Source organism: Hevea brasiliensis, unplaced genomic scaffold (genome assembly GCF_030052815.1).
Source record: "Hevea brasiliensis isolate MT/VB/25A 57/8 unplaced genomic scaffold, ASM3005281v1 Scaf1, whole genome shotgun sequence".
In the NCBI taxonomy this organism is placed as follows: Eukaryota; Viridiplantae; Streptophyta; class Magnoliopsida; order Malpighiales; family Euphorbiaceae; genus Hevea; species Hevea brasiliensis.
Window position 1 is genome coordinate 2,435,681 of NW_026614585.1, and position 16,444 is coordinate 2,452,124.

Consider the following 16,444-nt stretch of genomic DNA (forward strand, 5'->3'; position numbering starts at 1 on the left):
CATTCTTTTTAAACTCCTCAAACGAGGCATTTAATCCAAATCCAAATATACAATTTCAAATTCATGAATCCGAACACAACTAAAATTAATTTCAAATTCTACAACGATTATGTCGCTTCGGGTAGTTGCCATCCCTATTTTAGAGGCATTAAACTAAACTCCTTTATCGATTTCTATTCAAACAAGTGCACAGTTCTCCGGAAAGAAATTTCCTATATATATATATATATAGAAGGCTGCACTGATAAGAGTCGTAAAATTGTAAACGAAGGAGTAGAGTTGCAATTGATATTCTAATGAAGAAAAATCCAGCAAAGGTGCATCTTCTTTGCTTTCTATTACCTATCACTGCCTAGGGTTTTTGGTTATTTTCCTCAGTTATATATATTTTTGGGTCAAGTTCAATGCTTTATGTTTGGCTTCATTTCGCCATCGTTGTTGAATGTATCTCGTGATCAAGTGCGTGTCGTGTAAATCCTAGCAATCTCTTCTTGTTCATTTTATCCCAATTCCCATTTTGATTTTAGTAGGGACTGACTAAAATTTTATAAGAATTTAATTCTACTCAATTTTATTTTTTTTAGTCGGTTATCATGAAAAATTTAATTCTTTTTAATTTAAAAATAATTTCATCTTCCTTTCTTGGAAAATTAAAATTTTATAACAATTCCATTCAATTAATTTCCTTTTAATCAACAATTATCTTTAGAATGAAAGAATTTAATTATTTTTAATTTAAAAATAAATTCACTTTAAAATAAATAAAAATTAATATAATGGTGTGAGAATTCAATTAAAGAAAATATAATTCAAATATGATTGTGTGAATTCAATCAATTTCTATTTTATAAATGATTTATTTTACAGGAAACTATAAAATCTTCACAAGAATTTGATTACATTTAATATATCAACAGCCATTAAAAATCCCGCTTAAAACCAAGTATGGTCAGGCTGTGCCCCCTGTTGCTAGCTTGATCCCTAGCAAAAGAACTAGAACATTACACTGCATTTTGTCTGATCAAGACCAAGGGAAGAATCAAGAATTTCAAGAAAGCTGTACCTAGAGGAATAAGAAAATCACATTTTGAGAGTGGAGCTTATTATAGGAGCACTGCAAATAGCTCTCAGGAGGACTCTCTAGTGTCATTACTCAAACAGCCTCTTTATGTTGGTCCTGGTGCTGTTCTCCAACTTGGTATGCTAATCTATATTTGTCAAATTGGAAAATTCATGATTTAGACACATGGTTGGTCAATTTCTAATGATTTACACTATGTTTGGGAGGGAGTTTTTGAAGGTAAAATATTGATTTTTAAAGTATTGAGTATGTTTGGGAGGAAGGTTCACTTTTTCAACTCACCAATTGAATTTGATACCTTATCTTCCATCCCTACTTCAAAATATTTTCCTTCACGCCATCCAAACACAATATTATGGAGGGTTTAACCCACTACAATCTTTTATGCCTGGTGTACTCATTACATTTTCTTATTTGTGTCTTGATAGATCAAGACAAGTTGTATTTGATTAATTGTCTCGTAGAGCTAAGCATTACACTTGTTATTAGTTATATTGGTCTATATTTGGTGGAAGTCTTGGCCCAGCTATATTTAGCTTTTGTTTGGTTGCTTGCTGTTTGCTGTTAGATTGTAGTGAGGTTTGTTTTGTTTAGGTTTTGAGGCTGCTTTGTTGGCTTGGGGGTTACCCCAATCTCTTTTCTCTTATCAATAAAATTCTTAGCTTAAAGAAAAAAAATTCCTGCTAATTAATCTGACTAGCACCCTTCCTGATTTTGATTTTGATTTTCTCCACCTGGGAATTTTTTTTTATATGGCTTCTCTAGATCTGTTAAGCGAAGATAGTTCTTCACAAGAAAACTGTTCTCAAATGTTCAGATATGGAGGATAGTGTTCATAGGGTAGCCAATTCTTCACATTATGACGTTGGTTCATCTGTCACAGAAGTGGTGAAGATGTATCTGGTTTGTAATTCTTTTGAAAGCACTTATTTTCCGAAGTCGAAGTTTGAATGCAGTTCTAGGACAGGTGGAAGATGAATGCCATAGAATGTACACCTGTTGATCACATTGTTTTCAGTACAATTGGCTCCGATTATGATTCGAACTTTAAACCTCACAGTTATCAATGAGCGAAAGCTCATTTTGATTCATTGATTACATTTTGATGAATCTACATTTCATTCCATGATTTCCTTCTCTTCTTGTTTTGACAGGGTAACAAAGGTGAAAGCAAGGATATGATTGAGGTATTAAAAGTCTCAAAATCTTCAAACATGCAGAGCATGGATGCTGTTGTTCAAAAGAAATATCCTATTTATCTCAAAGATATTGCTCGAGGAGAAGAAAATATACAAATTCCCTTGGTGAATGAATATGAATCTCTGGAGTTGCCAAACTTTTTGTACATAAAAAGTAATATGGTTCATAAAGATGCTCATGTCGATTTTTCACTTGCTCGTATATCAGATGGTAATTTTTGTGCAGAGTGTTATGGAGATTGTCTATCCTCAGACTTGCCTTGTGCATGTGCAGCAGAAACTTTAGGAGAGTTTGCTTACACAAAGGATGGATTACTCAAGGAAAATTTCTTAGACGAATGCATTGCTATGAATTTGGAACCTAAAGCAAAACACTTCTATTACTGTGAAGTCTGCCCTCTGCAAAATGATCTGCATCAAAAGTTGAAGAAAACAAAACGGTGCAAAGGTCATTTAACTAGGAAATTTATAAAGGAGTGCTGGAGTAAATGTGGGTGCAGTAGGAAGTGCAAAAATCGTGTTGTTCAACAAGGCATTCAAGTGCCTTTGCAGGTAACAAGGATAAATTAAAATTTTTTTTATTAATAATGTTTTTTTTTCCTTGTTTATAGATAAATTTACTCTATTTATGATTTAGAAATTACGGGTTCGAGTGGCTATACAGCCTCTGCAAAACAGAGGTAAGACTATATGCATCAGTCTTCTCTAGAGCACACAAGTGTGGGATGCTTTGGGTACTGGGAGGACAATTTTCCAATCAGAAAATTTATGAAAGAATTAATTGTTCTATAGATAGATATATGCATTGTCATATGCCACTAAAATCTTCTCCTTGCCTTTACTTTTAATTTGGGTTATCTTTTTGTGAAAAATGGTTTAGGTTTATGGAACACCTGAAGGGAAGGGGTGGGGTATTCGATCTGTGAATGCCCTAAAAAAGGGCACTTTTGTTTGCGAGTACGTAGGGGAGATTGTGACGAATCAAGAGCTTTATGAGCGAAACAAGGAGAGGGTTGCTAAGCAGGAGAAACATACGTACCCAGTGCTTTTGGATGCAGATTGGGGTTCTGAAAGGATACTGAAAGATGAAGAAGCCCTTTGCTTGGATGCAACAGAATTTGGAAATGCTGGTAGATTTATCAATCACAGGTACTTCCATAATATTTCGTATTCTTCTCCCTTTCTCTCTCACTATCAACATAATGCCGAATACATCATTTCATACTTAGATTTTTTTTTTTAAATTTTATTAAAAAAAATCTTGTGACACTCTAGACTATCATTTCACACTTAAGTTTTACCAAAAAATCTCATAGCATGATATACATGACACATTATATACATCTTTGTTTCACCGAATATGGGCATGCTTACTCGTATTCCAATTTTCATTTTTGCTTCACATAATTAAAAAAATAATTATTAACTATTTTTAAAATTTTATTTTATTTTAAAATTTTTAATATGTGATATTTTTCATAATAATATGATTAATTTTTATTATTTTAAATAATTATTTAAATTTAATCATGAAAAAGTTACAAAAAAATCATTATTATCATTTGGAAAACAATTGAAAATAGAAGTTATAAAAAAAGTACAGAATAACTTAAAATTTTTTTTTAAAATTTTAATTAAATTTTAAAAAATTAAAAAAATTAATTTTCTCACATATTACAGTTTTCCAAAAGTAATAGGCTTTACAAATTTTTAGTGAAATATTTTCTATATTTTCTAATATTAAGTCACTTTTTGAAATTTAGCAAATTATTAAAGAAAAAACCTTATATTGAAATCATTATCCTACCAAGATCATTAGTCACCCTTAACCATTGGCAATCAATAATCAATGGCAATTTTCATGGACAACAACAATTTGTAATTTTTTATAATTTTTTTCTCATTGTAATGATATAAAAATAAGAAGTTATTATAGGTTGAAACATTTCCATAAATAAACTTTTTGAATGAAAGTTGTTATTTTATTTCGAAAAGTCCAAATGCCAAAAAATATATTTTTCTGTGAATTTTAAGTATGGCAATTAAATAATAAAAAAAGAAATCATTTTATTACGTCCATAGATAAATTATTTTTTAATTCTCATACATAATAATACATGCCAACTCAGTATTATTATTATTATTATTATTATTTTAATTATATACCAAGTGAGTTTTAAACACGGTAAACTTTTAGGCCTGGCCGACTTCAATTCTCATTTCGTCGTTATATCTTCTTGTATGACTAGTAAAGATTTAATTGATTGTAAATATTTAACCTGAAAAGCCTCCATCTTCAATATATTAATTAGATGTATTTAATTTTTTTTAATTTAAATTTAAAACGTTTAAAATTGTAAGCACTTTAAAACAATTAAATAATAATAATAATAAATGTTATTAGAAATTAAATAATAATTTCAAATGCTTTATCTAATAGAATTTAATTTTTTTTTTTTAAAAAAAATATTTAGAAGATTGATGGAAATTTGTAGGGAGAAAAAAAAAGGATATTCATTGACCTAGAAAAGGCATTTGATAGGTAGGACACTCATGAGGAGGGGACAGTGAAGGGATGGTGGGAGGGAATCAAGATAAGTTTTCCTTAGCAGTGGGTCTACGTCAGGCATTGGCCTTAAGTTTGTACCTGTTTACCTTAGTTATGAATAGGCAAACTAGTCATATTCAAAATAATATACCATGGTGTATATTGTTTGCAAATGATATTGTTTTAGTAGATGAACTTGTGAAGAAGTTAATCAAAAGTTGAAGTTGTGGAGGACTCTTGAGAGCAAGGGGCTTTAAGCTAAGTATAAGCTAAAAGGAATATATGCAATGTGAGTTTAGCTCCCATAGGAGAAAAAAAGATGAGGTTTGTTTGGACGGGGTTTTAATGCCCAAATGCAATCAATTCAAGTATAATATCTTATAAAAGAATGGAGTTTTAGATGAAGACGTAGCTCATTGGATCAAAATAGGATGGATGAAATGGAGGAGTGGTATTATGCAATTGTAAAATCCCTAACAAAATGAAAAGTAAGCACTATATGATTGTGGTTAGATCAGTGAATGTTGGACATCTAAGAGACAGCACACCAATAAGATGAGTGTGGTGGAAATGCAAATATTAAGATGTATAGTAACACGTTGTGATTAGATTCAAAATGAGTACATCTGATAGAGAATACATGTAGCACATATTCGAGATAAAATGAAGTAAAATGATTTGTTCATATCCAACATTGAGAATCAAATGCCTTAAATAATGATAGTAGTGGTGATGTTGAAACATCATTAGGGAGTTGAAAAATATGGTTGATCATTTAGTTGTGAAAAAATACAGTTGCAATAATAATTGATAATTTTAAATTAAGAGTTTTAGATAAAATGAAAAACATAAAAATGTTTGGGCTTTTTATAATCGTTACGACTTTTCCAAAATGTGGATTTCCATCTTAATTCCTTAACTCTAAATAGGCTCTAAGTTAAGTTGTAAAAAAAATAAAATAAAATAAAAATAAAAAATAAAAATAAAAATTGTAATGCTATGTATAAAAGTGAGCTCGTACTAGGTGCAAACCGGAGCATAGCACTATTTGGTCAAAATTAAAAAATTTAACTAAATCAAATCAGTTTGGTTTTTTAATTTGATTATTTGGTCTTGATTTAATTTCGATTAAATTTTAAAAAATTTTGGTTTTGATTTGGTAAGTGCAAAATAATTAAACAAATAGAATCAATTGAACTTTTAACCTTTACTATGCTACACTATTTTGTCTTCCTATATAAGTCAACCCTTCCCATTCTTCCCTATTACATAGTAGACATCCTCCTTTCTCTCTTCTTGTTTGTTCATTGCCCACAAACGTATGCTCAGCCTTCCTTGCTAATGGACCCACTTCCACCCTTCCTTGCGGACATCCTTTACAAAACTTTCCTCCTCCTTCTCCTTGAGTTTTTATGAGTTGATTGACTTTTTACTTTTAGATATTGAGTTTTTATGAGTTTTAAGTTTTAATTGATTTCTTACTTGCCGCTGTATATTTACTTTTTGTTCTTGTTATTGTGATTGATTTCTTATTGAGTTTATATATATTCTACTGAGTTTGTATATGTTCTAGCTTTTGAAAATTGATTTCTTTTCTATGCATATGGCTAGTGAAAAAACCAAATTATCGAATCGAATAAAACTAAAATAATATGTTTGGATCGACTTTATCTATATTTCAACTTAAATTTTATACTGTAGTTTCTTTGATTCGATTTGATTTGGAACCAAACTGACTAACTGCACAATCCTAGTGTAAGCTAAATGTTTGGTTTAGGAAAGTCATTGTCTATTTCATGTGTTATTGTTTTCTTTGACTTTAATGGATTATGTGAAAACCATTAAAAGAGGAGGAATGTGTTTAGCCACATGAGGTTAAGGCTTCCTTAACTCTTAAGTTCTAGTTAACATAGGAATAACACCATTAGAAAATTAAACTTCTCAATTTTGTAATTATTTGCTAATGCTAAACTAAACTATTACATGGTTCAGTTTGTAACAAAAGATTTGAAAACCAGTTTGACATTATTGCTTGCAAGCTATTATTTTGAAAAATCATGCATGCCATTAAAATTTGATTTTAATTTAAGCTTCGTTTATTTCACAAAAAATAACTTTATATGAAAAATGTTTTCATAGAAATTGTTTTCTAAGAAAATATGAAAATATTTTCCATTGTTTGGTGGCAATATTAAGTTATATGTGTTTATGTTATGCATGTATAATTATTTTCACATTTTAATAAAATTATCAAAACTCAAAAAAAAAAATTCTCTTTTGCAAATTGGAAGTTATTTTTTTAAAAATGGCTTAATTTTCTCTTTGACCAAGAAAATATTTTCTGTTGACTTATTTTCCTGAATACCCAAATGCTAATTTTTTTGCGAAATAAATGGAACCTTAAATTTAAAGTATTGTAATCATAAAACATAAAAAATTCAAAATTATTTTAAATTATTTTTTCAATAGCATTTAAGAAGTATTTTTGTTTAAAAAACAAAAAAAAAAGTGGGTTCAACATCAATCACCAACAAGTTTTGTGGGGAGAAAAAGTTTGGTTAAAAAGTATTCTAATGCATATATAGGCTAATCATATAAGATAAACTACTATTGTATATTTTACAGAATTCAGCTTTTACTAGTTAAAAAAATTGAGCATTTACGTCCATTCTCAATTATAATGCACTCGCAAAATTTTTATAGCTAAATACTTTATTATCATCAGATGCTATGATGCTAACTTGATCGAGATCCCAGTCGAAGTAGAGACTCCAGATCATCACTATTATCATGTATGCATGTGGTTTGGAAATTACAAGCATATTTTCTTTCTCCTTTTTTTTCTCCTTCAGTTGAAGATTTTTAAAATTTGCTTATCATGCAGGTTGCATTTTTCACAACTAAAGATATTGAGCCAATGGAAGAATTGACTTGGGTAATTCTTCTATCTACTACTTAAACTATTTAGTTGGTATTATTTTGTAAATTTCCTTTATATGATGCGCAGGTATTATTAACCAAAAAAGTTATGTTTTAGTATTGAGTGTATGTATGTGTATATAAAAATCTTAATGACTAAATCAAGTCAGTGCATTAAAGATAAAAATCAATAAGTCTTTGTTAGAAAGTAGTGAGATTAAAGAGAGATGAAGATGCTACTTTGACTAGCTTCTCAATGGAAGTCGTGAGAATAACTTTACATACCTTAATGTTTCTTTGATAAACAAGAATCTTGAAGCAATGTGAAACTCAAATAGAAACACACTCCATACAAAAAGATTGAAAATAAGGAGAGAAACCTCTATTGAATTTTTATTGATAATAATTTGTCTCTGAAATTATATATAAATAAGGGCATTTATAGTGTTTTTAGACTTATAAACCTAATAGGAATATGAAATTACTAAACAGAACTTTAGATAAACTATGATACAAAAGGAAATCCGAAATAAAATAGGAAGAAATCTAAATGCTAGATGAAGTAGGAAAACAATAATAAGTCCTAAATAGAATAGGAAACTTCCTAATTAATTCTAATTTAATTTCTACAACTGCTAGAAGTCTTCACTAAATATGCTAGGTGAATTAGGACTACTGGAGATTAAAATTAATTAAAAAAACATTGCTGCCTTTTGTCCAGAGAATCTCACAGCTTAGATGTGGGTAATCCCACAGCTGGGTGTGGGATATGTTGCCCAAAAAAATCAGTGTAACACCCCTTACCCGTCTACAGAATAACCGAGCAAGGCGTGCTACACGGCGTGCCAGAACACCTAGTCTGTGATTATCACATTTTCTAAACTCAATTTGATTTTAAGAAGTGTTTATGTGCTATTCATAGCATACTGGTGCTATTTTCACACTTTAATAAAGTCAGTGTTTTAAAATAGTAATAAAAAATTTGGCAAGGTGCCGTCTGTATTTTGGACAAACTGTCCTTTCAAACCTATTGAAAACAGTTCAATATGATAATATCAAAATCTCAAATATTTCACAGTCTCTATTTCTCAGTAAAGTCAATAGACTTTTACAGTCATTAAACGGTTCCATAATACAGTCCATAATAATTTAAATATGTACAGAAAATCTCCATGTTATTTAATATGTACAAAATATTACAAACTTTAGAGCTTTCATAACATTACAAAATACAGGGCCGAATTTCAAATATACAACAAAAGTACAAAATACAAGATATCCTAAGTCCTACCATGTATGCAATGCAGTGCAGATGACTCTGGACTCCTGTGCAGATCTGATGTCTCACCCGGTCGTAGGCCTGCTGGGCTCCCCAGCTGTGTCTCCAAAACCTACGCATTACAAAAGCAACGCGCTAAGCAATTTTGCTTAGTGGTGCCAAATATAAAGAAATATACACTAAAATAAAGTAAATAAAGTATTTACAAATTTTTGGTGGTGCTGTATGTCAGTAGACTGGATTTAGCTATTTGAATTTAATAGTACTTGAATTACTGCCCGTGTAGCCTATATACTGACTAGACTGGATAAACGGATATACTGGCACTGGGTACCTAGTACCTCAGGCCGTCACACCATCGGTCACAACCATCGGTTACAAAGTGTCTCCCGGTGTGCAAACAGTGTGGCTAAGAAGCCATATAGTCAATCTGGCGATAAGCCAAGAATAAATACACAATATGTATAGCCGTAGGCTATTAAAGTCACAGTGCGGCATAATAAGCCGTAAAAACACAGTATGGCATGAAGCCATTTACAGAACAGCTGTCAGAATCCTATTGGCATGCCAACCTATCCATACTAGTCAACTAGGCAAACTAGGGCACATTATAAATTAATTATTTAATTCTTCAATCTTTGGAGTTTACTAACTATTATATAATTCACAAGTCAATGCATATGTCGACCTTTTTAGGTAATATGGATAAGTTGTTTCTAGCATCAATATGTCAAAATTTATATCTCAATATGCTGCCAATATAGTGCAATTTACCATTTTTACAAGTTGGCATTCATTGCCAAAATGCTTCAAGCATCACTGTATGCAAAATGTCAAATTCTCAATTTTTGTGTGCTAGATTGGTCTAACTTAAAGTCCTATTCCCCTTGGTTTTTAGCTTCTGGTTAAAGAAGCAAAATTGTAGCTCTATGTCTTATTGTACTTAGAGCAAAATTTCAGGTCATTCCGAGTTGTGTAGACCAAGATATGGTCAATTTGCTAAAACTGGACAGATTGCACTTTTAGTGCACAATTTTGTCAATTTTTAGGTCACTTTTGGTTCGGCAGTTTTTGTGCCCGAACTTGTGCAAGCCATTTGACTTGGTTCTGGTCATTTCTGGGCTTCGGTGTCTTCATAAGACTTGTAGATATAGGTCTTAACTATTCATGGTCAAAATTTCAGGTCAATTGGACCTATTTTGAGTGAGTTATGGCCTAAACACTAACTGCTGCCCAAATAGTCAGTTTTCAGGCCTTGAATGCACTAATCCGGATTTGGTCACTTTTTAAGGTCAGTTTCTAGGCAGAATTTTGGCAACCTTTCTACATGAAAGTTGGCCTATTTGGTGTCTAGTTTCACCCCATATTGGCCTCATACCAATTGGGTTCACAGTTTGGTATTTGTGGCCTAATTTAGGTGCTGCCTTCAATACACAACCTGCAAAAAGCTCATACACTCCCAATTTAATGTTCCTTCTCCTCCTCATTACTACAATATTCAATCAACAACACTTCTATACATATATTGTACACAATTTCAGCAACAATTCTGGGCAGAATGTTCAAGTGCTCAATGCACACAATCCATCATTAAGTTCAACATTCATTTCCACCAAAATTCAACATACTTCAATGTTAATATTACACATATACTTCAACATATTCATACTTCAATATCACTTATACTTGCTGCCCACAATTTAACATTAACATATATCATTAATAACCACATGTTCACACACAAATTCATGCTATTAGGGGCTGCCAAACATGGCAGTTTGCTCAAGGCATCAAGGTTCCATTTCACACCTTTAATCTAAACACTACATGCACATACTTATGCACAAACTTACTACAACTTTCATTTGAATTAATCAACCTTCATTTTCATTCATTAGAAGTAAAAATAACTCAAGCTCAACAAGGGTTCATGGCTGCCGAAAATGGACAAGTCCATTTCTCACTATTTCTTTCATTTCTCTTCACCAAAACACTCACCTCAACCTAAACACAAGCTTTACTAAAGCAAGGGAGAGGTTTTGGACACTTACAACTTTTGATGCTTATCAAAACTTCACCAAATCTGGTTTTTCTTGTTGCCAATATCTTCCCCAAGGTGAATAGGCAAGCTTTAATGAAGGAAGCAAGTGAAAATGAGGGCTTGAAGAGAGAAAGCTTCATGCATGGTGGGCATGGAGGACTTTGAGAGGATTTACGGCAAGCTTCTCCCAAGGTTGAAGATGACCCAATTCTGCCCACTTAGGTTTATTTTATGTAGTTTATAATATAGTTAGTGGAGCACTAATGTGTTGTTTAATGTTTAATTATATTAAGTTTCCTTTATTTACACATTTACCTCTTTTCTTTCACAATTTACATAATGTATCACAATTTAATTTTTCATGTCATTTCTAAAGTGTAATATTATTTATTTTTAATGGACATTGAGGTCAAAAGGCAATACTAGGTGTCAAATGACCAAAATACCCCACTTCGGGTTATATTCCCGATTTTTCGGTAACACCGATTTTTGTCTGTTTCTCGATTTTTCATTTTTCTTTGTACTAATTTACTAATTTTTCTTTGATATTTCTAGTGTCAATTACATTTCAATAAACCTTTATTTATGTCTCAAAATTAGATTCAGAGGGTTCCCATGGTCCCGGGTCGACAACGGCCTTCCAGTCTGATCACCCATCATGCGGTCATTGCTCGTTTAACTTAGCTTCATTTTCTCTCTTTCATTTTTGTTTGATTTTTCTTGTATTTTCTTTTTATTTATTTCATCATTATATGTCTGTTTACCATTACCGAAGTGTAGTTCTAGACATCCTGACTAGCCTGGACTGTTATTTGACCACAGGAGCAACAGAACGTACAGAACACGTGCAATGGGGATGTTACAATCAGCTTTACCCAAACTTACTAGAAATTGCTATTTTTCCTTCTTTTCACAATAGCATGCTTCCATTGTTGCTTGACTTGCTTCTTCACCCAAAAATGCCCCATATCATACTCCTACACTTGAAAAAAAAAAAAATCTCATCCTCGAGTTGGAATAATTTGCAATGAACCAAAAACATTTCCATAACAACTTCCACACCATTCTCCCCACTTAGAATAAATTCTCCCTTGAATTTTGGAAGCGGAAGAGAATGAAAATCTTTATTGAAAATGTGCATCATATAACTTTCTATGTTAACGTAGTCAATGGAGAATTAAACAAGATTGAGTTTATAAACTTCACCTTCGCCTTTGTCTTTTGAAAAACATTTGGACAAATAAAATTAACTTAAACAATAGGACATAAAGGGTTAATAAATTTTTCCTGTGGAATCACCATGATTTGAGGTTGGACAACCAAGGCTCCTATTGTAATCTTAAGTTGCTTTCCTCCTAATTATTCATGAATAATTAATGACTTTTCCTCAACCTTCTGGAAGGACATTAACTTCCTTTCTATGGATTTTTCATATTCAAAATCATCATCATCATCCTCGCTTTCTTCAGATTCACAACAAATTTCCCTTTGTTTTTCAATAAAGTTCACAGTTTTCCTCCTTGCACATTCATGTGACCTATGCCCTTCCTCATTGCATTTATAACATTTAATAGGAACTAGTTTAGCATAAGTATTTGTACCTTTAGGGAGATTGGAACTTGATGTTTTATCAACTCCACTTGTTGGATTTTCATTGCTTGTCTTCTTTCCCTTAGCAACACTAGGAGCACCATGGGAACCCTCTTCCTCTTTACCAACTACAACCCGTTCATTGTCCTCATCATGCCTTGGATAAGAATCATGGCTCACCTTTTTGTACTTCATCATCTATGCCTTTAACACCATATTCTTTGCCTTGGATAAAGTTATCAGCACTTAGACACCAATTCTATCCCTAATTGTAAGTCTTAATCCTTTTAAATACCGTGCAACATATTGTCGTGACAAGTCAACAAAGTTATCCCTAAGAATTCATGGAGATTATTTCTTTCTACTAATTTCATGAACTCGGCAGTGTACTAATAGATTGTTTGATTTCCTTATTGACACCATTGGTACTTTTAGAAGAGAATTCGCTCATAATTTAGTGGTAAGAATTCTTGTTGCAATAGGTACTTCATCGTATACCATGTATGAACTGGACCTTTTCCTTCTCTCTTTCTCCCTTCTAGCTTGTAACCTCTCCCACCAAGCGAAAGCACCACCTTTGAGCTGGCATGCAACTAATTTAGCTCACCATGTTAGTTTTTTTTCCATGTAGTCAAAAAACCTTTCCACATCCGCTATCCTATCCAAGAATTCCTTAATATTCAAATTCCTATTAAAGTTGGGAATATCGACTTCCAACCCTTAATTGTTGCTTGCCCTCTCATCATATCCATGAACACCTCTCCTCCCATAATCACTTTGCTGCCAATGCCTAAGATAATCATAGGGATCATAAATGTCCCCTAATCTGAGTCTTCATCATAGACATATTGCCTACGGGAAGGAATTGGTCGATAAATAGGGTCACCACGAGTTGCACCATCCCTTGGCCTTCTATTTCCCACCCTATTCCTGCTTGCATTGGTTTCTGGAGCCTCGAGATGGCCCACAATTTCTTGAAGATATCTTTCTATACTCCCAAATATGTGGTCTAGCCATTGCTCTAGGTGTTGTTCCAAACATTGCTTCATACGTTGCAATGCGTTGTCCTTTTCATGGGCTTTAGCTCCTCAATCACCATCGCGAGAACCATTATCATCATTACCTCCATTAAGGTTAGACATCTTGATTAGGGTTATTTTTACCACTCTAATACCACCTAACACAGTGTAAAACTCAAATAGAAACATACTCCATACACAAATAGTGAAAAATAAGAAGAGAAACATCTACTGGATTTTTATTGATAATAAGTTGTCTCTGAAATTATATGTAAATAAGGGTATTTATAGTGCTTTTAGATTCCTAAACCTAATAGGAATATGAAACTACTAAATAGGAACTTTAGATAAACTAAAATACAATAGGAAATCCTAAATAAAATAGAAAGAAATCTAAATGCTAGTTGAAGTAGGAAAACATTAATGAGTCCTAAATAGAATAAAAAAAATTCCTAATTAGTTCTAATTTAATTTCTATAACTATTGTAAGTCTTCATAATGTGTCCTAGGTGAATTAGGATTGTTGAAGATTAAAATTAATTAAAGAACGTTGCTTCCTTTTGTCTAGAGAATCTCACAGTTAGGTGTAGGATATGCTGCACAAAAAAAAAAAATTGTTATCCAAACTTGCTAGAAACTGCTATTTTTCTCCCTTTTCACACAAGCATACTTCTTAATTAAACTCATAGAATCAAATCTATTAAAGTTAAAAAGGCCATAAAGAACATGAAGATTATGTAAAGCTTTGTGGCTTAATGGTGTCCCTATAGAAATATGGAAGTGTCTTGGGGAGGTTAGAATAGCTTGATGAACCAAGCTTTTTAATGCATACTAAAATCTAGAAAGATGACAAATGAGTAGAGGAACAAATGGGAAAGAGTGATTGAATGCAAACTTAAAGACACTTTAGAGAATCAATGTGGCTTCATATCTGATAGATATACAATAGAACTTATTTTTTATCAAGAAGATTAATGGACATTTATAAGGAGAAGAAGAGTGTTCTCCACATGGTATTCATTGACCTAAAAAAGCATATAATAGATTATTGAGGGAAGTTTTTTGGTGGTTGTTGGAATATAAAAGAGTCCAACTAAAATACATAAATGTCACAAGGAAAATGTATAAGGGAGTGTCTACAAGTGTAAGAATAGTGGAAAGGGATACAGATGACCCCATAATAGTGAGTTTACATTGAGGAGCGATTTTGAGTTCATACTTGTTTACCTTAGTCATGGATGTTTAATGAGTTAATCAAAAGTTAAGAGTTTTGGAAAAGAACTCTTGAGAGTAAAAGTTTTATAGTAAATAAAAGTAATATGGAATATATGCATTGTGAGTTTAACTCTCATAGAATGAATGGTGATAAGATTAGATTGGATGGAGTTTGGGTATCAAAATGCAATCAATTCAAGTATTTAGTTTCAATCATCCAAAGGAATAGAGTAATAAATAAAGATGTAACTTATAGGATCAAAACAAGATGGATGAAAGGGAGGAGTACGATGAGTGTGCTATGCAACTATAGGATCCTTGAAAAAGTAAAAAGTAAGTTTTATAGATTTGTGTAGTAAGGGCAACTTTGTTGTATACAAGTGAATGTTAAGCATCAAAAATATGACATACATACAAGATAAATGTGTTAGAAAAGTGAATGTTAAGATGGATGTCTGGTAATACGATGCTAGATAATATTAGGAATGATCATAGCACATATTGGGAATAGAATGGGAGAGATTTAGTAGATGACATAACCATTAACATCAAGTAATAATGAGATTTAGTAGTAGTGAGGAGTAAGAGTGTGTGACTAAAACCATGCAATTTGATCAAATGACTAAAAATTTTGATGCACGATATATATCAAAATAAAATTTAGAAGTAGTTGATTGTAATAGTAAGGTTGTTTCTACTAGAATATGAAATGAAAGAATATGTTTAAAAAAATAGATAAAATTTCAATAAATTTTCAAATTTTCAAAATTTATAGATAAAATTTAAATGAAAAGATTTAGCTTATTTTTGTAATCAGGCCATTTAAAATGATATGTTATTTAAAATCATAATAAATCCTATTTAAAACTATATTTTCATTGTTTTCTATAAGCAAATCTTGTTAGCTGCTTTATATATTCCCTTTTAACTTATGTAACCATGAATTTTTAACTGACTGTTAAAATTATGTAATTTTAATACAAAACCTTAAATTTTTAATATTTTCTTACATAGAAAATTTTGAATAGACACAATTTATACTAAAAACTCCAATAAATCTTAGATTTTTACTCTCAATCCTAAAGATTGCATCAGATAATTTATATATTTTATTTGCAGGATTATGGTATTGAATTTGATGATAAGTACCATCCAATTAAAGCTTTCAAGTGCAAGTGTGGAAGCACATATTGTCGTGACAAGTCAACAAAGTTATCTTCATCTATTCGTTGAACTCGACGCTTCTACAGTTTAAATATTGGATACAACTATTAGTTATTACTAATAGTTGATAGTTGATATCTCATTTTAGTTGATATATTTAAGTACATTAAAATTATATCTAATTATTATTATTATTAAATAAAATGATTAATAAAAATATGTCATTATTTATTTCATTATTATATATATATATAATTATTAATTTGTTATACAATATATATATAAATAAAAATATAATTTTTATAAAATATAATTTTTAATGTATGTATATAAGAATAAATATTATAACTAGTTTAATTATTAAACTTATAGTTGATAAATTTTTAAAG

At 31.2% G+C, this 16,444-nt stretch overlaps 1 protein-coding gene across 1 annotated transcript; it reads left to right on the forward strand.

Moving 5' to 3' along the window:
- The first annotated feature begins 1,900 nt into the window (after positions 1-1,900).
- LOC131176353 (histone-lysine N-methyltransferase SUVR4-like) lies at positions 1,901-16,124 on the forward strand. The gene is made up of 6 exons (XM_058141441.1): positions 1,901-1,984; positions 2,236-2,832; positions 3,161-3,429; positions 7,554-7,620; positions 7,713-7,763; positions 16,011-16,124. The coding sequence occupies exons 1-6, from the start codon at positions 1,901-1,903 to the stop codon at positions 16,122-16,124; spliced, it is 1,182 nt and encodes a 393-aa protein (XP_057997424.1).
- The last annotated feature ends 320 nt before the right edge of the window (positions 16,125-16,444 follow it).

Bases quoted from the DNA above. Each gene is read 5' to 3' on its own strand.
- LOC131176353 (XM_058141441.1), top strand. From the start codon at position 1,901: ATGGAGGATAGTGTTCATAGGGTAGCCAATTCTTCACATTATGACGTT. The intron at 2,833-3,160 runs GTAACAAGGATA...AAAATGGTTTAG, and splicing joins GCATTCAAGTGCCTTTGCAG to GTTTATGGAACACCTGAAGG. The intron at 3,430-7,553 runs GTACTTCCATAA...TATTATCATCAG, and splicing joins GGTAGATTTATCAATCACAG to ATGCTATGATGCTAACTTGA.